The sequence below is a fragment of the Nicotiana tomentosiformis genome, chromosome 11, assembly GCF_000390325.3.
Source record: "Nicotiana tomentosiformis chromosome 11, ASM39032v3, whole genome shotgun sequence".
NCBI lineage: Eukaryota > Viridiplantae > Streptophyta > Magnoliopsida > Solanales > Solanaceae > Nicotiana > Nicotiana tomentosiformis.
The window spans coordinates 67,082,705-67,109,785 of NC_090822.1; the positions used below are offsets into that span (position 1 = coordinate 67,082,705).

At 37.5% G+C, this 27,081-nt stretch overlaps 1 protein-coding gene across 1 annotated transcript; it reads left to right on the forward strand.

Moving 5' to 3' along the window:
- The first annotated feature begins 14,178 nt into the window (after positions 1–14,178).
- On the forward strand, positions 14,179–14,679 carry LOC138901600 (uncharacterized). Its single transcript, XM_070189375.1, has one exon. It carries the CDS (start codon positions 14,179–14,181, stop codon positions 14,677–14,679), a length of 501 nt encoding a protein of 166 aa, XP_070045476.1.
- The last annotated feature ends 12,402 nt before the right edge of the window (positions 14,680–27,081 follow it).

Here is a 27,081-nt window from a genome sequence, read left to right on the forward strand (position 1 = left end):
CTTCAAGGTATACTCGCTCGACGTTCGCAGCCCTCAGAGTCGCCTTCCATTATCATCTCATTACTGTTATTTCCTTTATCAGATAGTGTTGTAGTAAAGGTTTAGAATATTCTATAGAGCTTATGACCCAGTTCCACCGATTTTGGGTATTATGTTGTTGATGTTCTATTTTGGGAATTTATATGAGTTTATCGATTTTATTTTAGTATATCAGTTTGGTTAATTCTGTTAAGTTATTATTAAATATTAGGCTTACCTAGTCTTAGAGACTAGGTGCCATCACAATATCCTAAGATGAGAAATTGGGATCGTGACAATTACTGATATTACATTCTTTTTTGAAGTATTTGTAACAATAAAATTTTGCGTCGAGGAAATAATCAAGACAAGACATTAGGTAACAAAATTTAATTTTCAAAAAATAATTAGGGTTAACAATCTCTATAATATCTTAAATTTAAAGAGTCTTCTCTTATTCTTCTCTTTAAAACTTCATTCAAGAGCCTCCATGCTTGATCTTTTTGATGGAGTTGATTTTAATTCAAGTGCTTGTTCTTTAATTATAATTTTGAATTTGAGTCACTAGGCTTGAGTGCTTGATCTTGAACTTGTATTATCTGCCACTAGGGGTGGCATGTGGGCCGTGCCCGGTCCTAAGTAGGCTAAGCGGTCCCGGTCCTAGGCGGGCCGGTCCTAAGCGGTCCCGGACTTCGCGGGCTTCTCGTTGGAACCGGTCCGGGACCGGGACCATGAACTAGTGGTCCCGTATTAAGTGGGTCGGTCCCGGGCCTAAGCGGGCTCAAATGGTCCTAAGCGGGCCCAACGAAAACTTTCTATTTTTTAAATTATTTTTATACAAGTTAGAGAAAAAAATGGTAATAAAAATATCTAAGACAATTCCTATTAAATTATATTATAGAATTGTCACCTAAATTTTTTAATTCAAATTTAAAGACAAAAATATTGTAAAGAGATATTCAAAGTAATGTGTTATAATATATATACTATACTATACTATACTATACATCTTAAGATATATAAGCTATATTCGATTTACTATATATACATCTTAAGATTTATACATTAATATTCGATTTATATACTATATATATATATATATATATATATATACACTATCGAATATGGCTTAAGATATATCTCTCTCTCGCTCTCTCTCTCTCTCTCTATATATATATATACTATACTATATATACATCTTACTATATTAAGATGTATATATAGTATATCGTAAGATGTATACTATCGAATATGGCTTATATACTATGTATATAGTAAGATGTGTATATATATATATATATATAGTATAGTATATACTATATTATACTATATGTATAGCTTAAGGTATATAAAAAGACAAAAATATTGTAAAGAGATATTCAAAGCAATGCCTTATATTTTTATTATAGCATTAAAAAATCATGGCAATATCTTTCTTAGTCTTCCTCCCCTCTATGGAATGAGCACAACAAGGTGATAATACCACCATTGAGAAGAAAAAGAAACTAATCAAGATATGCCAAAATACAAGTTACATATTAATTTACATGGTATCTTTTAAAAATTTCATAAATCCTTCAAGGTCCGGAAGAATTTCTGTTGGTGGTGGCGAAAATGAAGCTTGGTCATCACCTCTTTCAGGCGAAGCATCATCCTCCGCAAGTTCAGCTTGCATTTCTTCATAAGCTTCGTCTACCTCTGGTTGTGATTCAGCAAGTTCAAAATTTCTTCTTTCCGAACGGATCCAATCTCTGAAAAGTACTGATTTTTCCAAGCTCTCCCTCATAGACGCTCTATAATCACCGAGTTGAAGTCTTGCTTGACTGAAAGCGCTCTATGATGCCACTGTTGAAGCTTGAATAGTTAAAATGTCTCGGGCCATCCTTGAAAGAATCGGAAAGTGTTTTTCTTTGTCCTTCCACCATTTCAAAATATTAAAGGAGTCGTCGGGATTCACTTCCTCAATTCCCTATGACAAATAAACTTCAAGCTCATTTAATAGTAAAAAATCACTAGTACTAGAACCCTGAGAACCCATGAACCCCGCCCAAGCACTAAGTGCTCTTACTCCCACAGTTCTTTTAGATGATTGAGAACTAGAAGAAGAAGGAGTTGGAACATTTGGTCTAGCATGATCTAATGCAACTTGATAAGCATTATAAATAGTTTGAACATTTATTTTAATTGAGGCTATTGCGTCCGGAAGTATATACAACTCCTCATCTTCAAGTGTTAAACCATTATAAACAGTTTCATACTAAAATTGAGGACCTCCTAATTTCATAGTAGGATTTAACAATGCAGCAATACCATAAATAGGGGGAATAGGGAAAAATATATTTTTTTAACTTTTTTCTCATAGAATCAATAGCAAGTTGATAAATTTCCCCACCCTCTGAAAAATGATCAAACAAATTTGCAAGTTCTGCAATATAAACTAAACAGTTAGAAATAGTAGGGTAATATTTCCCAGAAAATTCATTTGTAGCAATATGCAATTTTTCTAAAAAATCTACAAGCATTTTAACATTAGCCCAATCCGCATTTGTAAGGTGCTCATCATCATCACTTACATGAGCATTAAACGTTGAGTTTATGGGGTTTCTATATTCATATGCAACAACTAAACTTTCATACATGTAATTCCATCTAGTTGGACAAGGTTTAGGAACCTTTCTTTCTCTTAGGCCAAATTCATCGCATCTTTTAAAATATTCTCTAAGTCTACTTCTACGGTTTGAATAAAAAAGCCAATTAAGAGCCATTTTAACCTTTTCAATTTCAACATTTAAAATTCGCATACCATCACCCACAATTAAATGGTAAATATGACAAATACATCTAACATGAAAAATGTTACTAAATGCAGGACTTAGTGTAGTGGTAAGCAAGACTACAATATTTGTGTTACTAGTAGCATTATCCATTGAAACTGACATTATTTTATCACTAATGCAAAAATATCTACAAAAATCCGTAATCGTGCTAGAAATAAACTGCCCTGCGTGACGTGAATTAATTATTCTATAAGCAATAATGCGCTTTTGCATTATCCAATCCTCATCAATCCAATGACTGGTAACAGTAAGGTAATCACAGTCATTATCACTTCTACCAATATCAGTTGTAATAGCAACACGATAATTTATATGAGTAAATAAATAGCTCAAATATTGTTCATATTCATGTTTATATTTATAAATATCACTCTTTACGGTTGTACAAGAAAAACTTTTATAAGTAGGATTATAAACTTTTCTAATATAATGCACAAAGTGAGGGTTAGAAGGAAAACTATAGGGTAAGCACATAACAATAACCATTTTTGCCAATTCTTCCCGATCTTTTTTTGGATCATAATATAAAATACCATCGGTAACAGTGTTAATTCCCGGTTGAAATTGATTTGACCCGGTACTAAGGTCAGCCTGACTAGGTGCACTTGTCCCCTCGGCCAAAGCTTTCATACGAAAATATTTAGCTTTATCTTGAGGGTGTAGCAATATGTGTCTAGTCAAACCCCCCCCCGACTTCCAACATATTTAAAAACTAACTCTTTGCCACAAGTTTTACACTTAGCCCTATTTTTTTCTCTTAGTTGAGTAAAAAATGGCCAAACAAGAGATGTTTCTGCCCGTTTAGAAGGTTGTCTAGAAAAAGTAGGGGCAGTAACATGAGGGTCAGACGGGGGATCATTTGGATTATTATTAGTTGGGTTAACTTCAGGAGCAGGACTAGTGAGTGTATCGTTATCCGGTTGCGTTTCATCAAAATCTATTTCTTCTTCATCATTTTCATCAATAGTTGGATTACCATAAAGAGCATTCATATATTCATGGTTTAATTGTTCACCGGGGGCAATATTATGGCAAAATTGACTCTCGGTAAATTATAATAAATTATTATCGCTATCAAGAATAGCAGGTGTAGGACGGGTAACAGGTTTTGGCCGGGGAGCCGGGGGAAGTGGAGGAGGAACAGATTGGCCACTAGATTCACCACTTTTGGGTTTTCCCTTATTTTTACTAAAAATTATTTTTAGGGAATAAGCCATCTTAATTAATCAAGCAAAGCAAATAAAACAAACAAACTATAATATTAAAACTTAAGAGTTGGAACGAGTTTACCGAATTGACGAACAACTTGTTGAAAAATAATTATCGTTGAAGACTTGAAGACTTCAATTCACCAACTTCACAATTTTGCACAAATTGTAACAGTTAAGTAAGCAATTATAGAAGAATATTAGAGAGAGATTGAGAGAGATTGATGATTTTGTGAGAAAAATGAAAGAATGAGGGGGTATTTATAGTTGAAAATAGGGAAAAAGTGTAATTATAAAAAGTTTGGGGTTAAAACAAAATTTGGGGGGTTAAATGGCTATTTTGCAAATAGCCAACGACTATTTTGGCAGACCAAACGGCTAGTTTTTAAATGGCCAAACGGTCAATTTTTTTTAAAAAAATTATCCATTGGGCCAGTTTAGGATCGCTTGAACCGGCCCACTTCTGAGCCGGTCCCGGTCCTAAACAGTCCCGGTCTCGCGGGCCTCCCCTATGAGACCGGCCCACTACCCGGCCCACCACCCCACGGTCCCGGTCCTATCCGGTTAGGACCATTTAGGCCCACCGCCCATGTGGGCTTGCGGTCCTGGGCCGGTACCGGTCCTAACCGGCCCACATGCCACCCCTATCTGCCACAAACAATTTGATGATCACCACGAACAAGGATTTGAGATTCAGCTACCATGAATAAATGATTTTAAACTCGCACACTTCGAATCTTGACTTGCAAAAACTTGATTTGGATTTTTGATTGGAAATTGAACTTGATTGCTTGAGTGCTTATCTCTTTGTGATCTACGTTGCAACTTCTTGATTTGTGCAGAAATGCTTGACTGCTTAAGTTCGTAGAGAAATTTGTGGCCTTTGATCCACTAACTCTCTCTTGCTTCTTGTTGTGGATTATGATCTCTCTTTTAAGTTATGAGAACCTCTATTTATAATAAATGGAGAGAAGTGTTACAATGAGGACATACTTTTTTTCTCATGATTGGTTGACTTGGGTGACTGACCAATCAGATTGAAGCGGTGATAAAGCCATATTTAATTGATCAGAATATGTCACTTGTAGTGTTATAACGACCAGACCGATCGTTTTGAGCATTTGCACTTCGCTCGGTGGTTTGAGGGCATGAGTAGCTCCGTATGATGTATTATGACTTGTGTGAATCATCGTTTTTGGATTTCAGGTGATTCAGAATTGATTTGGAAGAATGATTCTCAACTAGGAAACTTTAAGTTGGAAGAGTTGACTAAGCTTGACTTTTTATTATTTGACATTGGATCAGAGTTTTGATGGTTCTATTAGGTCCGGATGGTGATTTTTTACTTGGGCGTATTCCCGGATTTGCATTTGGATATTTCTAGAAGGTTTCGGCACTACTTGGTGAAAGTTAGAAATTTGAAGATTTGGAATATTCATAAGTTTGACAGAGAGTTGACTTTGATGATATCGTGTTCAGATTGTGGTTCCAGAAATTGAATTAGCTTCGTTATGTCATTTGGGACTTGTGTACAAAGTTTGAGGTCATTCCGGATTGATTTGATATGGTTCGGAATGAGTTTTGGAAGTTGAAAGTTCATTAAGTTTGATTTAAGGTGCAATTTGTTGTTTTGATATTGTTATGCATGATTTGGGGCCTCGAGTAAGTCCGTGTTATGTTATGGAACTTGTTGGTATATTCGGACGGGGTCCCGAAAGACTCGGAGGAGTTTCGGACGAGGATCAGATCGTTTTAGATCATTTTGGCTATGCTGGTTTTGTGGGGGGGGGGGGTTCTGGTGTGACCGCACCTGTGGAGCCTTGGGCTCAGGTGCGGCACCGCAGAAGTAGTAATCAAAGCACAGGAGCGGAAAGTACAGCTGGGAGTAGGATTCCGCAAATGCGGAGGTTTCTTCGCATTTACGAAGGCATAGATGTGGTTGCTTTGGTGTAGAAGCGGGAAGGGCGGAGATGCGGAGCTTTTCATTGCACCTGCGATATCACAGAAGCGAATATTTTGCCCGTAGGTGCGAGGGTTGATTTTTCAGCTGTTTTTGCAGAAGCGGATGTCTTATCACAGAAGCGACGTCGTAGAAGCGGATCATTTATCGCAAATGCGAAAATGTCTGGGCAGAACAATATTAATTCGAGGGTTGGTTCATTTTGTCATATTTTAAGTTGAGGAGCTCGGATTTGGGTGATTTTGGAGGCAATTTTCACCACATGGATTAAGGTAAGTGTTCTATACTCAGTTTTGATTATATTTCATGAATCTACCTTCGATTTTGTTATTTGGATTATGAATTTTGAAGAGAAATTGAGGGTTTTTGTCTAAATTTCCCTAAAGCGAATTCTTGGATTTTGAACATCGATTCAGAGTCGAATTTGAGTGAAACTAGTATGCTTGGACTCGTAATTGAATGGGTTGTCAGATTTTGTGAGTTTTGTCGGGTTTCGAGGTGCGGGCCCGTGTTTGACTTTTTGGTTCACTTTGGGCTTTGATTGACAATTCAACCTTTATCGATTGGGGTTTGTTTCCTTTGACATTATTTGATGTTCTTGAATTGCTTTTGTCTAGTTTCGAGCCGTTCGGAGGTTGGTATGTGCGGGATGGCATTTCTAGAGTATTGTTTAGCTTGCTCGGTATTGGATTCGCCTTGTTCGAGGTAAGTAACACTTATAAACTAGGTGCTGAGGGTATGAATCGCTCAATATACGTGTTATGTGTTGGTGTTGAGGTGATGCACATGCTAGGTGATAGGCGTGTGTGCGTGCACCGTGTGAATGATGACTCAATTGATTCTTTGGTACTGTGTAGTTATCTAATCTTGTTTCTATCCATGAAATTCCTATGTGTTAGAATAATTGAGCTGTGATCTATGTTAGAAATCATGTTTAGGTTGTATATTTGGACCGACTGAGGTCATTTCTCCTGTTGAGTTATTTGCTTAAATTGCAATTACATACTCAGTCATATTCATTCATTTGTATATTATATCTGAGTCTTTGTTATCATTTGTTGTCACATCATGTTATCATTGTTTGGGCTGATTGGCATGAGATTTGTGAGCCCAAGAAACTGGAGAGATTGATGACTGAGTGAGGCCGAGGGCCTGATAGTGAGTGATGATTATGGGATCGGGCTGCACACTGTAACAAGATTTATTGATTCATGTTGGGATCAGGCTGCACGTCACAACATTCCATGTTAGCTTATATTAGCGCTTGGGCAGGTTCCGTCCCTCCGGAGTCTGACATACCAGTAGTGACCATAGATACCGAGTGCCGAGTGCCGAGTGATTGAGTGTACCAAGTGATTGAGAGTACCGAGTGATTGAGTGTGAGATAGTGAGATTGAGTATTTTGAGAGTGTGAGTACATGAGTTCTTCACTGTGATGCATTACATTTGACATGCATACTTGGTGTGTAGGCATAAAGATACATTTCCTCATGTTGTACGGTATTGTGATATTCATGACTTCACATGCACATGGACATATAGGCATAGAGACGTACTTTCCTCATGCTATTTGAGAATTAAATATCTCATCTATTGTTGAAAGATTTTTGGAAAATTACAGTTTTCTGAAATACTCATAGTTTTGTGATTTCGGTGAAAGATTTAGATTTTTACTAATATACCTGAAAATCACGCCTATTTTCTGTAACTGTGAACGAGCTGGGCATCACATCTTTGATTTATTACTTGCATTATTTTTATTATATTGTTACGAGTTATTCTTGACTATTTGTGTTGGACTCTGACCGTTGTCCAAGCTCATCACCGCTTTCAACCTAAGATTAGGTTTGTTACTTATTGAGTACATGGGGTCGGTTGTACTCATACTACACTTCTTAATCTTGCATGCAGAGTTTAGAGCTGATGTTTCTGTATGTGGCAGGAGCTGACATTGAATATGTACCTGTGTTTCGGTTATAGCTGTCTCTTGTTCTTAGTAGCTTTAGATTTATGAATCTGTTTATCTATATTTCGAACAGATGTATTTATTTCGTACCAGCTTTGTAAACTCTAAATCTTAGAAGCTTATGATTTGTACTACCAGTCCTTGGGAATTCTTTGTATAAAAGTTCAGTTGTATTATCATTACTTATCTTAGTAAATCTCATTTGAATTGAATTGTTGCTAATTGGCTTACCTAGCGATTTGGGTTAGGTGCCATCACGACTAGTTGGATTTTGGGTCGTGATAAGTTGGTATCAGAGCTCTAGGTTCATAGGTTCTATGAGTTATGAGCAAAGGACTAGTAGAGTCTTGCGGATTAGAATGATGACGTCCATACCTATCTTCGAGAGGCTACATGGCATCTAGGATAAACTTTCCATCTTTTTTTCCTTATCGTGTGGCATTGATTCAGCTTGAAACGTAACTCTTTGAATTCCTTCCACTCACTCGTATGTGCATGTGAGCGCTCGGTATCAACTGTGCATCGACGATTTGTGGATTCCACGGATGAGGTGTGAGATGCATTTCTATGTTTTGGCGATGGGCCAGTCTGGAGGACTTGAGGCCAGGTTTAGACCACAACTTAGGCTCGGTAGTCTCAGTTGTGTGAGCATGTGCTTTTGGACTTATATATCTGGTAGTATCCCTATGAGTGGAAATTATGGCTCGGTGAGTGGTTGGATGGCTATATGATGTGTATCATGTGACTGGGGGATGTGTTCAGATGATTTCAATGTGACGGGAAGAGTTTGCTTGAGATTTGAAAAGGACTATTGTATGCTCGATTTCTTTGCATGTGTTATACAGTCTTGAGTTATGAAGGTTTTTGAGAGAATATTTCGTGTTATTTCATTTTTGGAATGAAGTAGATTTTCATGTCTTGTTGATGAGTCCAGACTCAGGAAGATTAAGTGATTGCGTAGTAGTTGTGGCCGTTAAAGGGCATAGAGAGATGTCAGTTTAGGGCTAAGCAGGTGGGTTATCACTTGCGAGGTAATCTACGGATGCGTGATCCTTATAATGATTGTGTGGAGAGTTTCTTTCCATCAGTGGGTTATATGTGTTGCGATTTGAGTTTGGATCCATGGTGAAAGTTGACCTGACGGTCACGAGCTTAGTAGATGATTTGTGGCATTTTGTCGGTTGTGTTGCAGGAACTTGTGAAGGATTTAGTTGAATCTCACTACGGATTATGGTAGTAATAGAGTATGGGTATTGTGAGTTATCAAGTGTTTTTGTTCTATGGATTTGAGCCAAGTGGGGGAGTTTTCCATCGGCGATTTGATTGCATGGTTATGTGTTATATTGGTTTCGGTCTGAGGCATACTTATGGACTGGTTATGACTCGCAGAGGTTGGCTTTGAGGATGACTTGAGTAAGGAATTTCTAGATGCATGATACATTGCACTTTATGGATATATGGAAGTCTTGGAAATGGTCTATGGTTGATGTTCGTGATGGATGCAATGTACTAAGAAAAAAGGATTCGTTCGGTTGCTTAAAGGTATGGTTTACTTCTTTGGGTGTTGTTGTGCTAATGGGGCAGGAGTCGTTCGGCCCGTTTGGGCGATGCAATTTTTGACCATATTCATTTTTTTTAATCACTTTTAGTATTTAAATAGTTTCTAAGTTAAATCTATATATTTTAGCTCTTATTTCATCTTTATAAATTTTATTTACGAAAATTAAAAATCACAAAAAATTATATTTTCTTGATTTTAAAATATTTAGCTAGTTTTTTTATTTTACACTCTTAAAAGAAAAGAAAGATTATTAATTAAAGCAAGAGCCAATGAGTCATTTCCATGTGGCAAGATTCTTCCTTATCGTTTGTAACAAACTCACTCACATGCTCTCCCTCAAAAAACTCACATGCACATACACACTCTTTTTTCTTGGCCATCGATTAATCCCTAAGACCTAATTTCCAGAGGCCCCCCACACACATAAAAGATCGGCTCCTATAAATTTCCCAATTCCCAGCATCCCAACCCCCTCATTCTCTAACCATGACCGACCTCACTTGAAAGGGAAAGGAAAAAACGGAAAAGCAAAAGAAGAAGGAACGGAACAGTTGGGGGGGGGGGATATAGCAGCAATGAGGAGGTAAAAACAGAGAGCACCTGTGAAATAGAGATAGAGAGGGAGGAAACAAAAACAGGGGAAAAATGGAAAAGAGAGGACAGAGATTCGGGAAAAGAGAATGATTTGTGGACTAAAAACCAAGCAGTGCCTTCTTCTTCTTCTCGTGTGCAGCAACAGTAGATTTCTCCTTCCCTTCTTGTTTACTTGGTTTCACCTTCACCGTGGGAACACCATGAAAAGTACGGGCATAAAACTCCATTAAAGTCAGCTCTTCTCCATCTTTACATCCACACAAAACTTCACTTTCTTTCCTCAAAACTCCATGAAAACCGGCCTTTAAACACCCCCCCCCCTCCGGCGAAGATCAGCCGAGTAATCGAACTCCGTCAAAAGGTCCAACGAGTCAATTTTGTTTGAGGTTCCGGTTTAAAAGACGATCGTAGATTTTGACTTCTAGTCCAATTTTCAACGGATTTGCCGACGTTGAATTCATTTGTACGAGGTTCTTCATATAATTACAAATCTGAAATTGCTTCACTCAAGGTCTATTTCTACTCTAGATCTTTAGTTCGTGTATATTTTTATTCTTGTTTAATATGTTGACCTTTATATTGCTTGTTCAATATTTTTATATTTATGTGGTGAATCGTTCTTAGTTTTAGATTTCTTGTGATGCTATACTGATTTTCAGTTTCATTTTGTTAGCTTTACAGTTACAATTTAGTAGTAGCTAGTAGGGCTTTTCGATTCCATTTGTTTGTTGAGCTACATGCTAGATTAGTTGAATGAATTTAATTTATTGTAATTAAATTTGGTTTAGAATTAGGGAATGAGAAGATTTAGCGTTATGCTCGTAGGTCAGTGTTGTATGTTGCAAAAATCAAAATGGGTCGTGTGGCTTAATTTGAAGTTGGACCGTTTGGGTTGCTGGTTACAAGTCTTAAAACCAGACTTTTACCTCAAGAATATTTGCTTGGTTTCGAAAGCACTTGAGTCGAACAAGTTTAATTTGCTAGGCCCCATTGATTTTAGTCGATATATTAGTGGTTAGACCACTCTTCCATAATAGATAATTATCTCATAATTTCAAAAATAGAGTAGTAATTTGTAAATATCTCTAAATAGAATAACTTGTCAATACTATAAATTGCCAAATATTTCTTGACTTCCAAAATAATTCCATAACCTATGGCCTTCACAATAATTTCAAAGTATGAAAAATAATCCATGAATACGTTAGAGTGCTTTAGGCGCAATTTTAATTAATCTATCGTGATTATGTATACGTTCGTGTAATATAATTATGATTTTCAAAATTAATACCGAAGTACGCGTTCGCGCCACTTTGGCCAAACAATCTTAATAATTAATAAAGCGTAATTAATTATATACACGTTCGCGTGACATGATTTTAGGCCCCCAAATAAAACGGATTTACGCACATGTGATCCGTTTCAAATATAAATCTATAATTCAATAATTAAAAGCGGTAAATACACATAGGTTCTAAAAATACGTAATTAAACAAATTAGTTAAGCCAGGAATGATTAAAGTAACCGTGATAAAACCACGGAATCCGGGAATGCCTAACACTTTCTCTCGGGTTAACAGAATTCCTTACCCGGTCTTTTGATTTTCGCAGAATTTAAAACAGAGTCAACTTACTCGATTTGGCATTTAAAATAAACCGCTAACTTGGGACACCATAAATTATTCCAAGTGGAGACTCTGAATAAATAAATAATCCAATTTCGAATAATGTTACTTTAAATGGAAAAACTCTCATATCCCTTCGGGAAAAAGGAGGTGTGACAGCTCTGGCGACTCTGGTGGGGAAAAGAACCCAGAATCTTTGGTTTATGGTTCAGAATTCGAGCTTGTAATGTTATCTATACTTGGCTTTCTTGATTATTGATATTGTTGTGTTTGTGGGCCTAATGTGCTAATTGTCGCTCATTTACCGTTTTGATATTATTTGAATTGTATAAACTGTCTTCTTACGCCTCCCTTCTAAGTCTTCTGAAATTATTGTGCACACGTACGCGTGGCCCACTTTTCTGTTGGAGGTTGTACCAAATAGAACGAGGCTGGATAAACAACTAGGCGGGTAGACTTTCGTGCTCCCGGTACATTGCCCCCACCTCGGCTTGAGCTGTCCGCTTGGGTAAGCCATGTCTAGAATACACCCTAGGTTTAAACCTAGAATAATATAGCCTCATGCCGGATCCCTAGTAGAAACGTTTGTTTGCATCGCGTGCATTTGACTTTGGGGACTCAATACATGCTAGGACATGTGTACCCGAAATAAAAGACCATTCTGATCCATCTTACGTGCTATTTGTGTATTTATTTGTTTCGACTTGCATGTTGTTCGGCTAAGGAAAGAAAATCAAGAGAAAAGCCAAGAGTGAGGTAGGAGAGAAAATTCACCCGGTTCTGAAAACCCCATTATTTGAAAATGTCCCGAAACTTTGCCGAAATGTTTTAAAAAAAATGAAAAATGAATTTCAAAATGAGTCAATATCATGTTCTCCCAGTTATGTCAAAATTGACGAACTACGCGGGTCTGATTCTCACCGGATGTGAGATACGTAGGCAAACCTCATCGGTTCCGGCCCACAATTTTCAAAAAATAAAAAATCCAAAAAATATATTTTCCTTTACTTCCTTCTTTAGAAAGTTTTTCTTTTAGACCCCAATTTTTAAAAAATACAAAAATATTTTCTTTTAATTTCTTCTTAAAATCCAAAAATTTTCATTCTTCTTACGAAAATTGAAAAGAAAATTTAAGATTCAAAATTTCTTTTTTCTTTAGAAGTATTTCTTTCATAAATTCAAAATAAAAGTCCAAAAATTCAAAAATATTTCCTTTCTTCTTTAGAAGTTTTTCTTTCGAAATTTAAGAAGAAAAAAAAAGTCGAAATTCAAAATAAATAAATATTTTCTTTCTTCTTTATAAGTCTTTATTTCGGAAATTTAAAAAAAAATTCAAAATCCAAAAAACAAAAAGAGTTAGTTTATTTCCTTTATTCATGTTCTTCCCGAACTACGCAAGATCTGAATCATGTTCCCACATGATACATAGGCAACCCACATTAGGTTCGATCGACCATAAAAAAATAGTGTTAAAAAATTGATGATGATAATAATAAGGACCTATTTAGTCCATTCTAACGTATCTCTTATTTTGAATTGTAAAGAAAGGTTGAGGTGGTCGGTTTGTGGTAAGCTGGCAACACAAGATCCAAGGAAAAATGACAACTGACATCGAAGTTGTTACGAGTGCTCAAGAGGCTCAAGGTCAGAGGGTTCAACAAGAGTCTACTGTGGTTGAGGAAAATAGTGTACTGAAGCAGCAAATGACTGAAATGTGTCAAGCATGGGCCAATGGCCAAGGACCGCCTTTTTCTATTCATGGTTTCCAGAGTTTACATCCATTTCGACTACTACCATTCTGGTCTCATTGCATGATCAATCCTATCCACCTGGGTTCAGTCTTTATCCCAACTGTATGACTACAGCTGGAACTTCTGTTGCGTGCTCCCAAAGTTTGCCATTGACAACCAATCAGACATCCACTACTATTATGCACGTCTTCACCATCCCACAACCGACAGTGGTGTAGAGGAAAACTCATGAGTCATAATTTGCTACCCAGCAAGAACAGTACCACTCTCCTAAGTACCACTCGTACCTATTTGATCTTCCTGCAAAGATTGAGAAGCCTGCCCAAAGATGGCACATGAAGAAATGACCCAAAGAATGAAAAGCTTAGAACAACAGTTGAAAAACATACAAGGGTTGGCAGGTCAGAAGAGTATTGCCTTCAAGGATCTATGTATGTTCCCTGATATTCATTTGCCACTTGGTTTCAAGACTCCCAAATTTGAAAAGTATGATGGACATGGAGACCCCATAGCCTACCTGAAAAGGTATTGCAATCAACTAAGAGGTGCGGGAGGAAATGAAGAATTACTGATGGCTTATTTTAGGGAAAGCCCTACGGGAGTAGCCTCCAAATGGTTTATGGATCAAGACACATCTCGCCAGTATGTCTAGGATGAAATGGCCCAGGACTTTGTCAAACACTTCCAATACAACATCGACATCGCCCCAGACTGCAATTCCCTTTCCAACCTGAAGAAGAAACCAACTAAAAGTTTCAGGGAATATGCCATTAAATGGAGAGAGCAAGCGGCTAGAGTTAAGCCACCCATGGATGACCACGAGCTAATCACTGTCATCCTTCAGGCTCAAGAGCCATATTATTTTCAAAATAGGATATCCGCAGTGGGAAAATCCTTCTCGGAAGCAATCAAAATTGGGGAAATGGTTGAGAATGGCCTTAAGACAGGCAGAATTATAAGTCAAACTGTTCTCAAAGCCGCAACTCAGGCTGTCCAAATTGAATCTGTTAATTTTAGTGACACGAATGAGAAGGATGAAGAAACCATGATGTCATCAGGGTCGAGAAGAGGTCCTAGGAGAACATCTCCAAGGTATGACCACCCTTGTCTGGTTTTCGACGATTCCCCTGAGCACTACTACCCGCCTCAGAACCCATAACACTTTGTTGCTTCACCTCAGTATGTTGTCCAGCCACCAACACACCCCAGAAGGCGAGCATCAGCACCGCAAAATCTCTACCAGCCTCCATAAAATTTTCAAGTGCCCTATAACTCATATCCAAGCCAGGGGTATAGAGGGGAACAAAGGTTGAAAGATAATTTTACACCAATAGGAGAGTCCTATGCAAGCATGTTTAAGAAATTAAAGCATTATGGCATGATTGCACCTATCCCTCCAAATTATGTGGACCAACGTGCAAGAAGCTTTGACCCTTCTAAAAGGCGTGAATACCATTCCAATGCCCAGGGGCATAATGTTGAAAGCTGTCAGGATTTGAAAAGAGAAATTGAAAGGATGATCCAGAAAAAAATGATTGTGATCCAAGACAGTGACACCTAGAATATCGTGCAAAATCCTTTACCTGCACATGATGATGCACACTTTATGGGGATGATGCGTGGTGACACAGAGTATGAGTATCCTCACGGGAACTTGCTGATTGAAGTTAATGATATTGACATTGGAGAAGGCCCTGGTGACTCAAATGAGCAATTTTGTGGCTAAATGTCAAGCTTAGCAATTGAAAAGTCATTCCCTCCTCACTAGGAAGGAATTTTGGTAGCTTGTTTTGATGTTTTTTCTATTATCTGGGTTATTTCAGGGTTGTGATCCAGAATTTTATGTTTTATTGAGTCAAACCCTTCCATCCCTCTATTCTGTTTATGTGAGTCTTGTATGTCTGTTCTGTTGCTAATTTCATTATCCGGGTTATTTTAGGGTTGTAGCTCGGATTTTAGGTTGTTTGTCTTGTTGTTAAACTCTTCCATCCTTTATTCAATGAGATACAGTTTGTCCTTTGTGTCATTCCATGCTTAATTCTTTCGCCGCTAGTTCTAGTGACATGACATGCATGCGGAATTTTTGGCCAGATCTTAGAAAATTGATTTAAGCTTGAATTGGATAACTAATAAAAAGACATTTTTGAGGATGAAAAAGAGTTGAAATACCTTGGAATTAAGCTCGAGTAAAATTCAAATGGAACTAGAAAAGTCATACCCGTGGAGGTTAATGATCTTTATCTTCAAATCATTGTGAAGACCGGGTTTGAGGAAGAAGCAATTGAAGATTAGTGGAAAGTTTGACCTTAATGGATTGAAAGTGTCTTTCGACCACGACACACCGAGAAAACATACATGTTCATCAATGATGTGATCGCGCGAATGGATACTATGTTTGGCATTCTCGAGGCTGCGAGACTCTTTTTCTGCTACCCAAATACTTTATACCTTTGTTATCCCTTTTGAGCATGTGTTATTTTTTTTGACAACCCTCTTTAGGTTTGAACTATGTTTGACCTGATTTCTTTAAAAAAGGATACGTAGCAACGCCTTACACGGTTCGGCCCAATCAAATAAGAATTCAGAAGAAAAATAAAAAAAATCCAAAAATCCCTAGTATGTAAAACTGTGGCATGAGTTTGTTTTAATTTTTTTAAAGAGTCGATTCCAAGAGTTGTAAGTGTACAACCCCATCATATTGAGTCTACTTGGAGCCTTCATGTCATTTTTTCTTTCCAACCCTATCCAAAAACCTTCCTAATAAGACCTCCCGATAAGCCTACAAGAATGTCAAGAGAAGCATGCAACGAGCAATGGTTGTCACGCGACATAGGATACTGTCAAGTTGCTCACACAAGAAAGCAAAAGAAAAAGAAAAATAAAGAAGAAAAAATGAGAGTGTCTTACTGGTAAAAACCCTCACGGGCACTACAAGGCGACGGTAAGCAGAGATGAATAAATGAGAAAGACTTGTTGGTGAAAACCCCTCGGGGCACCACTAGTCGAAAGTGAGTCAAAGAATTGGCACGAACAAGCCCGACTTCAAAAGGCATAAAAATGGTAAAAGGAGAGAATGAATCAGTTTGATAGATCGGTCCGTTAAGTCCAAAAATGCATGTCATGATCATTATGGCTAGTTACCGCAAAAAAAAAGAAAAAAAGAAAAAAAGAAAAAAAACTCTTCCTTCTTTCCTCCCCGACAGGAGCATTTCTTGTTAATATTTTTTCTTTGCATTATTGTGTCCTTCACTTTGAGTCAGTCCTTGTCAAAACAAGCAAAAAAATATTTCAAAATATGCTACCAGCATTTCAGTTGCACAAAGTAAATTTGGCCAGCACACTGAGTTGTTACAGTCTACATGCCTTGAGGATTCATGCAAAGGCTCCCCCCAAAAGACTCTTGTCAGCTTACTTGGCTAAAGCAAGCAAAGATAATATCAAGGTTAATCAGGGATTCTCTATAGTACCGAGCAAGGACTATGAAGTATGCACATCGTGCAAAAGGCACTTACCAGTTGTGATTCTCTATAACAGACAAATTACTCCAAAAGCAAAAGTCATTCAAGATATTAGAAAAGGTTATCTAAGCAAAGAAATATCTTTTGAGATAAGGTTGATTGAGCTACAAAACACAAATGGCACTGGGAGCGAAACAGTCAGGGTTGATACAGAAAGTAAAGGTCCCTTGAAAGCAACAACAGAGTCTCCCAGCAGTGCAGCCAATTACCAATACAGTCGCTCTTCCAAAAGCTGGATGATCACAAAGCCAAGCCGTCCAAGACTCAAGGCCACAAATCGACCACCACTTTCAAAACTGACAAAATTTTCTTTGTTTGAAAAAGGAACAAAGCAGTGCAAGGAAAGTGGTAAAAAAAAAAGAGAAAAAGAAGAGAAGAGAAGAGCCGACAAAGGGAAGTTTCTCAAATATTTGCCTTTATTTGTCTTTCTAGTGTGCATAAAATGTTGCCATTGCTCTTCACATTTTTCCTCCTAGGGTAATACATCCTACTCTGATAGATTTTCCTCCAAATAAAATTCTTAGTCTGATGAATCTTTCTCCTAAGATAATAAATTAGAAAACCTAGTCTGATGAAGTTTCTCCTAGGATAGACGTCTTAGTCTGATGGATCTTTCTCCTAAGATAAATAAAACCTAGTCTGATGAACTTTCTCCTAGGATCGAAGTCTTATTCTGATGAATTTTTCTCCTAAGATAAATAAACCTAGTTTAATGAATTTTCTCCTAGGATAAAAATCTTATTCTGATGAATCTTTCTCCTAAGATAACAAAAAAAAGACCTAGTCTGATGAACTTTCTCCTAGGATCGAAGTCTTAGTCTGATGAATTTTCTCCTAGGATAGAAATCTTAGTCCGATGAATCTTTCTCCTAAGATAACAGAAAAAAAACCTAGTGTGATGAATTTTCTCCTAGGATAAATGTCTTAGTCTGATGAATTTTCTCCTAGGATACAAAGTCTTAGTCTGATGAATCTTTCTCCTAAGATAAAACAACCTAGTCTGATGAATTTTCTCCTAGGATACAAAATCTTAGTCTGATGAATCTTTCTCCTAAGATAAGAAAACTTAGTCTGATGAATTTTCTCCTAGGATAGAAATCTTAGTTTGATGAATCTTTCTCATAAGATAATAAATTAGAAAACCTGGTCTGATGAATTTTCTCCTAGGATAGACGTCTTAGTCTGATGAATCTTTCTCCTAAGATAAAAAAACTTTAGTCTGATGAATTTTCTCGTAAGATAATTAAAATAATAATAATAATAATAATAATAATAAATAATAATAATAATAAGTCTGAATTTAAAAAAAAAAGATCATTTGTTCATGCCCTCAGAAAATAAGCGTCGGGGCAATTTGTTTAAAAGAATGTTTTTCTCAACAAAAAAAAATGAAAATGATTTTTCTCAAAAAAAAAAAGAAGAAGAAAAAATCGTAAAAACAAAACCAAAAATCCTTCTTGGTTCGTTTTGGACATAGGGTCTCCACTCCCTAGTCTCCTTTTCCAACATAGAGTCTCTACTCCCTAGTTGATTTTATTTTAGACATAGGGTCTCCACTCCCTAGTCTCCTTTTCCAACATAGGGTCTCCACTCCCTAGTTGATTTTTATTTTAGACATAGGGTCTCAACTTCCTAGTATTCTTTTCTAACATAGGGTCTCCACTCCCTAGTTGATTTTATTTTAGACATAGGGTCTCCACTCCCTAGTCTCCTTTCCAACATAAGGTATCCACTCCCTAGTTGATTTGATCTTAAATGCAGGGTACATCACTCCCTGATATCTTTGCCAATATAGGGTATATCATTTCCTTGCCATATTTTTCCAACATAAGGTACACCAATCCTTAGTTGAGACATCCTTTTGACAATAAAGGAGCACCATCCAAAAAACAGTCAAAAATAAAAAAAATAAATCATCATGATCTTTTCGGGGTACACCATTCCCGACTTTATATTGCTGCTAATAAAGTAGTTTAGAGTTTTGTTACAAATAATTCACGAAATTTTTCTAGTGAAAATTGGGGCAGAAAAAATTCGTTTGTTTGTTTGTTTGTTTTGGTATCTGAACAGGTTTTACCTCGAGGCACAGGGTTCGAGATGATCAAAAGAAGAAGTCTCAATCCAGAATAAAAGAAAAGAAAAAAAAGTGAATCCATATGCAGAAGCAGATGAAAAGGATATGGACTGCTCAAGACATGACTGAAGTCACGAGCATTACATTTCCCGTTTTGATCAGAAGAAGCCTTAGAAGAATGAACTAACACCTGCAGCTAGCAAGTATCAAGGTTCAGATCAGAGTCTGCGTGAAGAACCAGTCAAGACTCAAGATCAAGTTTCAGAAGACTTATAGATAAGAATGTTGTAACTCATAGCTGATAGGTTTGTTTAGTTTCTTTTGATTTTAATTTGATGTAATAACAGGACAATGGACCGGAGCCTCGACGGAACCTCATTCGAATCTCGAACTCATCATTCCATCGTTCTCCTTGAACTACACACGACCTGATTCCCTTATGACTCGAGATATGTAGGCTGTCCAAAACCAGGACTCGGTTGCACCCTTTCCTTTGCTTATATTCCCTTTTGAATAAATATTTGGTCAAAAATTAGTCACATGGCTCACCTTGTCTTTGCTTAAAAACTCTTTATTTTTCCAAGCAAAGAGAGGCATGCTGTGAGCACCTAAATTTTGATCATATTTAGTTTCTTTTAATCATTTTTAGTATTTAAATAGTTTCTAAGTTCAATCTACATATTTTAGATCTTATTTCACCTTTATAAGTTTTATTTAAGAAAATTAAAAATCACAAAAAAATTATATGTTCTTGATTTTAAAATATTTAGCTAGTATTTTTATTTTACACACTTAAAAGAAAAGAAAAATTATTAATTAAAGCAAGAGCCAATGAGTCATTTTCATGTGGCAAGATTCTTCCTTATCTTTTGTAACAAACTCACTCACATGCTCTCCCTCAAAAAGCTCATATGTACATACACACTCTTTTTTCTTGGCCATAAATTAATCCCTAAGACCTAATTTCCAGAGGCCCCCCACACACATAAAAGACCAGCTCCTCTCAATTTCCCAATTCCTAGCATTCCAACCCCCTCATTCTCTAACCATGACCGACCTCACTTGAAAAGGAAAGGAAAAAACGGAAAAGCAAAAGAAGAAGGAGCGGAACAGTGGGGGGAAAAGATAGAAACAATGAGGAGATAAAAACAGAGAGCACCTGTGAAATAGAGATAGAGAGGGAGGAAACAAAAACAGGGGAAAAATGGAAAAGAGAGGAAAGAGATCCGGGAAAAGGGAACAATTTGGGGACTAAAAACCAAGCAGTGCCTTCTTCTTCTTCTCGTGTGCAACAACGGTAAATTTCTTCTTCCCTTCTTCTTTACTTGGTTTCACCTTCACCGTGGGAATACCATGAAAAGCACGGGCATAAAACTCCATTAAAGCCAGCTCTTCTCCATCTTTACATCCACACAAAACTTCACTTTCTTTCCTCAAAACTCCATGAAAACCGGCCTTTAAACACCCCCCCCCCCACTCCGGCGAAGATCAGCCGAGTAATTGAACTCCGTCAAAAGGTCCAACGAGTCAATTTTGTTCGAGGTTCCGGTTTAAAAGATGATCGTAGATTTTGACTTCTAGTCCAATTTTCGACGGATTTGCCGATGTTGAATTCATTTGTACGAGGTTCTTCCTATAATTACAAATCTGAAATTGCTTCACTCAAGGTCTATTTCTACTCTAGATCTTTAGTTCGTGTATATTTTTATTCTTGTTTAATATGCTGACCTTTATATTGCTTGTTCAATATTTTTATATTTATGTGGTGAATCGTTCTTAGTTTTAGATTTCTTGTGATGCTATACTGATTTTCAGTTTCATTTTGTTAGCTTTACAGTTACAATTTAGTAGTAGCAAGTAGGGCTTTTCGATTCCATTTGTTTGTTGAGCTACATGCTAGATTAGTTGAATGAATTTAATTTATTGTAATTGAATTTGGTTTAGAATTAGGGAATGAGAAGATTTAGCGTTATGCTCGTAGGTCAGTGTTGTATGTTGCAAAAATCAAAATGGGTCGTGTGGCTTAATTTGAAGTTGGACCGTTTGGGTTGCTGGTTAAAAGTCTTAAAACCAGACTTTTACCTCAAGAATATTTGCTTGGTTTCGAAAGCACTTGGGCCGAACAAGTTTAATCTGTCAGGCCTCATTGATTTTAGTCGATAGATTAGTGGTTAGCCCACTCTTCCATAATAGATAATTATCTCATAATTTCAAAAATAGAGTAGTAATTTGTAAATATCTCTAAATAGAATAACTTGTCAATACTGTAAATTGCCAAATATTTCTTGACTTCCAAAATAATTCCATAACCTATGGCCTTTACAATAATTTTAAAGTATGAAAAATAATCCATGAATACGTTAGAGTGCTTTAGGCGCAATTTTAATTAATCTATCGTGATTATGTATACGTTCGCGTGACATAATTATGATTTTCAAAATTAATACCGAAGTACGCGTTCGCGCCACTTTGGCCAAACAATCTTAATAATTAATAAAGCGTAATTAATTATGTACACATTCACGTGACATAATTTTAGCGCCCCAAATAAAATGGATTTACGCACATGTGATCCGTTTCAAAGATAAATCCATAATTCAATAATTAAAAGTGGTAAATATACGTAGGTTCTAAAAATACGTAATTAAATAAATTAGTTAAGCCAGGTATGATTAAAGCAACCGTGCTAAAACCACGGAATCCGAGAATGCCTAACACCTTCTCTCGGGTTAACAGAATTCCTTACCCGGTCTTCTGGTTTTCGCAGACTTTAAAACAGAGTCAACTTCCTCGATTTGGGATTTAAAATAAACAGGTGACTTGGGACACCATAAATTATTCCAAGTGGCGACTCTGAATAAATAAATAATCCAATTTCGAATAATGTCACTTTAAATGGAAAAACTCCCGATCCCTCGATAAAAAAGAGATGTGACATAATTGGGATGTTAGCTGAATAGATGACTCTCGAGAAGGTTGTAATGGATTCAAGATTATATGTGGCAATTGAGAATTTTCTGAACTTGTGTATGGCTAGAATTTGAGATTTGCATCTGATGGTGTCAGGACTTGCGATATTTCTCTATCACTATAAATTCTACATTTCAGTAAGATAAAGGTAAAATGAACAACTTTAAATTCACAGAAGGTCTCTTGAGAGTGGATGTCTCGGTTGTGGTACTCTTGGGGTGCTTAAGAGGGAATGACCTTAGGGCGGTGCAGTTTTATGCTAGGATCTCTTATGGTGAGCATTGAGTAAGGAGCGTGATGTTCTGGAAAGGATAAGTGACAACTTGAGGGTAATTCGGAAGGAACTCGGAGAAATATGACAGCTTGGTAGTAGGTTGGACCAGCACGGTAATGGATAAAATTGATTCTTTGGGTACTTATGATGTGGTAAGTCTCTACAGGTGTTTTGTAGCAATACTCTTGGGTATGACGACCTACATGGCTTGGTTGAATTAGATAGATTAAGTTCTGATGGCTTGGTTATGTGCAAATGGGTTTCGAGGAGTTCTCGATGGTTTATACCATGGTTTGAGATGGATATTTCCTACTGGAATGAGAATCATGTTGCGTAATGTGATTTTCTCCTGGATGTGATCAAATGGAAGGTTTCTGATCTATCAAATATGTATTTTGCTGGTGACTCAGAGTTGATTATGAGATTCTCGTGCTTTTCATATGATGGTATAATAGATGCGGTGTGTTGTGTGGGATTGAGAATTGCATATGCTAAGTCACAGTTCAGTTTTGAAGAGAAGGTCATGAATTCCTAGGCAACATAGATGATTTAAGACGACTGGATGAATGCTATTACTACTTGGTATTGCCTGAGAAAGGTGCGTATTTCAGAAGGCGTACTGTGTTTTGACTTACAGATGCTTTATCGGTATTGCGGTACTCACTTGGTTGATCGACTGCTAATGTTCAGATTCTGCTATGTGGCACAGAAGAATTATAGAAGTATTTCTCGTGGGATGATTGTGTATGAGAGATGTGTTAATCATTTGAGTGGTGGAGTTGGAATCGGCTATTGGTGATTCGTGTGTTCTATGGATTTGGAGACTGAGAGTTCTTAGAAGCAGATTATTTCAGGGTTGCGGACTGTGAAAATGTAGCCAAAGTTATCCAAATGGTGGTATATGTTATGGATAAATCATTATGGACTTTTGGAGGGCCATTTATCCATTTGGGGATGACCGGAGTTTATTTGGGGGCCCATTTGTTGACTCAGCACCGTTATTGCTGAAAGGTGTGTCTTTCGGTTAAAGTTGAGCTTTTTCGTGTTCTGATATGTTCTATGTGTTACTCTTCTATGCTACGAGGGGTTGTGATTTGTTGGTTATGTGCACACCCGATGCGATTTTGTTGCGGTCTTGTCGTGGAATTCGAGCGAGATGGTTATTGGGGTGTTGAATGGTTGATTGCGCCTTGGCTATGGTCTTCCCGGACTGTGGTATATTGTGTTACTCGCTTCTCTATGGTTATGGTCATGCACTTAGTGTACTTGGTGTCAAATTGTGTGTGGTTGTTGATTTTGAGCATTGTGATTTGAGGTATTTCATACGAATGGTGTTTGGATGGGGTCACGCGTTGCAGCGGAGTTATGTTGAGATATGATCTTTTGAGTTAGATTCGTGTGTTTCGGTTCTACTATGTGTGATGGGTTCGTAGAATTGCATTTGTGGTGGCACTTGTTAAGCTTGCGAGACAATTCTCTCATTTGAGTCATTTTCCATGTTTGAGTACATTTGAATTGTTGCTTATTGGTGCACAGATTGCACAGTTGTGGCTTTAGGTTGTATTTGTGTTGCATGTCAATAGAATAGTTGTGTTTGATGAGATAAGGTCATTAGACCTAGAATGGATACTATCATATTTAATTACGGCATGTTTGGAAGAATAATATCGGAAGTCAGCTTAGGATTTGGCTTGGGTTCTTGTCGGACGAGAGAGAGAGAGAGAGCTCTATGACTTGTTGATATGATGAGTGGCTATGAGTTTCTGCATATTTCTTTCATCATCGGTAGTGTACAAAGTTTTTGAACGAGGTTCTATTTGATATTAGGTTTACTACCGCTATCACGTTTGTTTTGAGCAGCTACTGTGATCGAAAATTATTGCTACGAGTATGCGAGTTGTGTGGTATATTATGTGATTACATCTTGGGTTATGGTTATGGCTTGATACATCTTCCTCAGACTTATACAATGTGTAGATGCGAGATTCGGGTCTTGTAAGGAATTCCAGATATTGGAAATTGGGTTCTAAGGCTTACAAACTAAGGTTAAAGTAATGATCTTCAGTTATGTTGTGTTGTCAGGCTTACATGGATTGGGGTGACGTGGGATCACCCCCCAGGTATGTGCATGGTAAGGTTATATGGTGATTTGATGGCCTTGGAACGACTCTTGGCATATTCGAGGACGAATGTATATTTAAGTGGGGGAAAATGTAACCACCCGACTGGTCGTTTTGAGCCTTTGCAGTTCGCTCGGTGACTTGAGGGCATGCGTAGCTTCGTATGATGCATTATGACTTGTGTGAATCATCGGTTTTGGTTTTTAGGTGATTCAAATTTGATTTGGAAGAATGATTCTCAACTAGGAAGCTTTAAGTTGGAAGAGTTGACCAAGTTTAACTTTTTAGTATTTGACCTCAGATCAGAGTTTTGATGATTCCGTTAGGTCCGGATTATGATTTTGGACTTGGGCGTACGCCCGGATTTGCATTTGGATATTTCTAGAAGGTTTTTGCACTAATTGGCGACAGTTGGAAATTTGAAGGTTTGGAATGTTCATAAGTTTAATAGAGAGTTGACTTTGATGATATCTCGTTCTCTAGATTGATTTGATATGGTCCGGCACGTGTTTTGGAAGTTGAAAGTTAAAAAGTTCATTTAGTTTGATTTGAGGTGCGATTCGTTGTTTCGATATTGCTATACATGATCTGGGGCCTTGATTAAGTCTGTGTTATGTTATGGAACTTGTTGGTATATTCGGACAGGGTCCCGAGGGGCTCGGAAGAATTTCGGACGAGGATCGGATCGTTGTGGATCATTTTGGCTATGCTTGTTTGGCAGGGATTCTGGTGTGACCGCACCTGCGGAACCTTAGGTGCAGAAGCGGTAATCGAAGCGCAGGAGCGGAAAGTGCAGCTGGGAGCAGGAGTACGCAAATGCGGAGGTTTCTTCGCATCTGTGAAGGCGCAGATGCGATGGCCTTGGTGCAGAAGCGGGAAGGGCGCAAATACAGAGCTTTTCATTGCACTTGCATTGTCGCAGAAGCGAATATTTTGGCCGCAGGTGCGAGGGTCGATTTTTTAGCTATTTTCATAGAAGTGGATGTCTTGTCGTGGAAGCGACGCCGCAGAAGCAGCTCATTCATCGCAGACGCGAAAAGGTCTGGGCAAAACAATATTAATTCGAGGGTTTGTTCATTTTGTCATATTTTGAATTGAGGAGCTTGGATTTGGGCAATTTTGGAGGTGATGTTCACCACATGGATTAGGATAAGTGTTCTATACTCGGTTTTGATTATATTTCGTGACTCTACCTTCGATTTTATCATTTGGATTATGAATTTTAAAGAGAAATTGAGGTTTTTTGCCTAAATTTTCCTAAAGCAAATTCTTGGATTTTGAACATCGATCCGAAGTCAGATTTGAGTGAAACTAGTATGGTTGGACTCGTAATTGAATGGGTTGTCGGATTTTGTGAGTATATTTGAGGTGCAGGCTCAGGTTTGACTTTTAAGTTGAATTTGTGCTTCGATTAAAGATTCAACCTTTATCGATTGGGTTTATTTTTTTTGGCATTATTTAATGTTCTTGAGTTACTTTTGGCTAGTTTCAAGCCGTAAGAGGTCAGTACGCATGGGATGGCATTTTTAGAGTATTATTCGGCTTGCTCGGTATTGAATTCGGCTTGTTCGAGGTAAGTAACACTTTTAAACTTGGTGTTGATGGTATGAATCCTTGAATATACGTGTTATGTGTTGGTGTTGAGGTGACGCACATGCTAGGTGACGGGCGTGTGGGCGTTATCTAATCTTGTTTCTATCCATGAAATTCCTATGTGTTAGAGTAATTGAGCTGTGATCCATGTTAGAAATCATGTTTAGGCTCCATACTTATTCCGTTGGGACACACTGAGGTCATTTCTGTTATTGAGTTATTTGTTTAAATTGCAATTTCATACTCAATCATATTCTTTCATTTGCATATCATATCTTAGTCTCTGTTATCATTTGTTGTCATATCATGTTATCATTGTTTGGGCTGATTGGCATGAGATTTGTGAGCCTGAGAAACTGGAGAGATTGATGACTGAGTAAGGCCGAGGGCCTGATTGTGAGTGATAATTATGGGATCGGGCTGCACGCCATAGCAGGCTTTATTGATTTATGTTAGGATCGGACTGCACGCCGCAGCATGCCATGTTGGCTTATATTAGCGCTTGGGTAGGATCCGCCCTCCGGAGTCTGACATACCAGTAGTGAGCGTAGATACCTAGTGCCGACTACCGAGTGATTGAGAGTACCGAGTGATTGAGTGTGAGACAATGAGATTGAGTACTTTGACAGTGTGAGTACATGAGTTCATCACTGTGATGCATTACATTTGACATGCATACTTTGCATGTAGGCATAGAGATGCATTTCCTCATGCTATACGGTATTGTGACATTCATGACTTCACATGCACATGGACATGTAGGCATAAAGACTTACTTTCCCCATGCTATCTCAGAATGAAATATTTCTGAATACTCATATGTTGGTGATTTCGGTGAAAGATTTAGATTTTTATTGTTATACCTGAAAAACATGCCCATTTTTCGTAACTATGAACGAGCTGAGCATCACATCTTTGAGTTATTACTTGTACTGTTTTTATTATATTATTACGAGTTATTCTTGACTATTAGTGTTGGACTCTGATCGCTGTCTAATCTCGTCACTGCTTT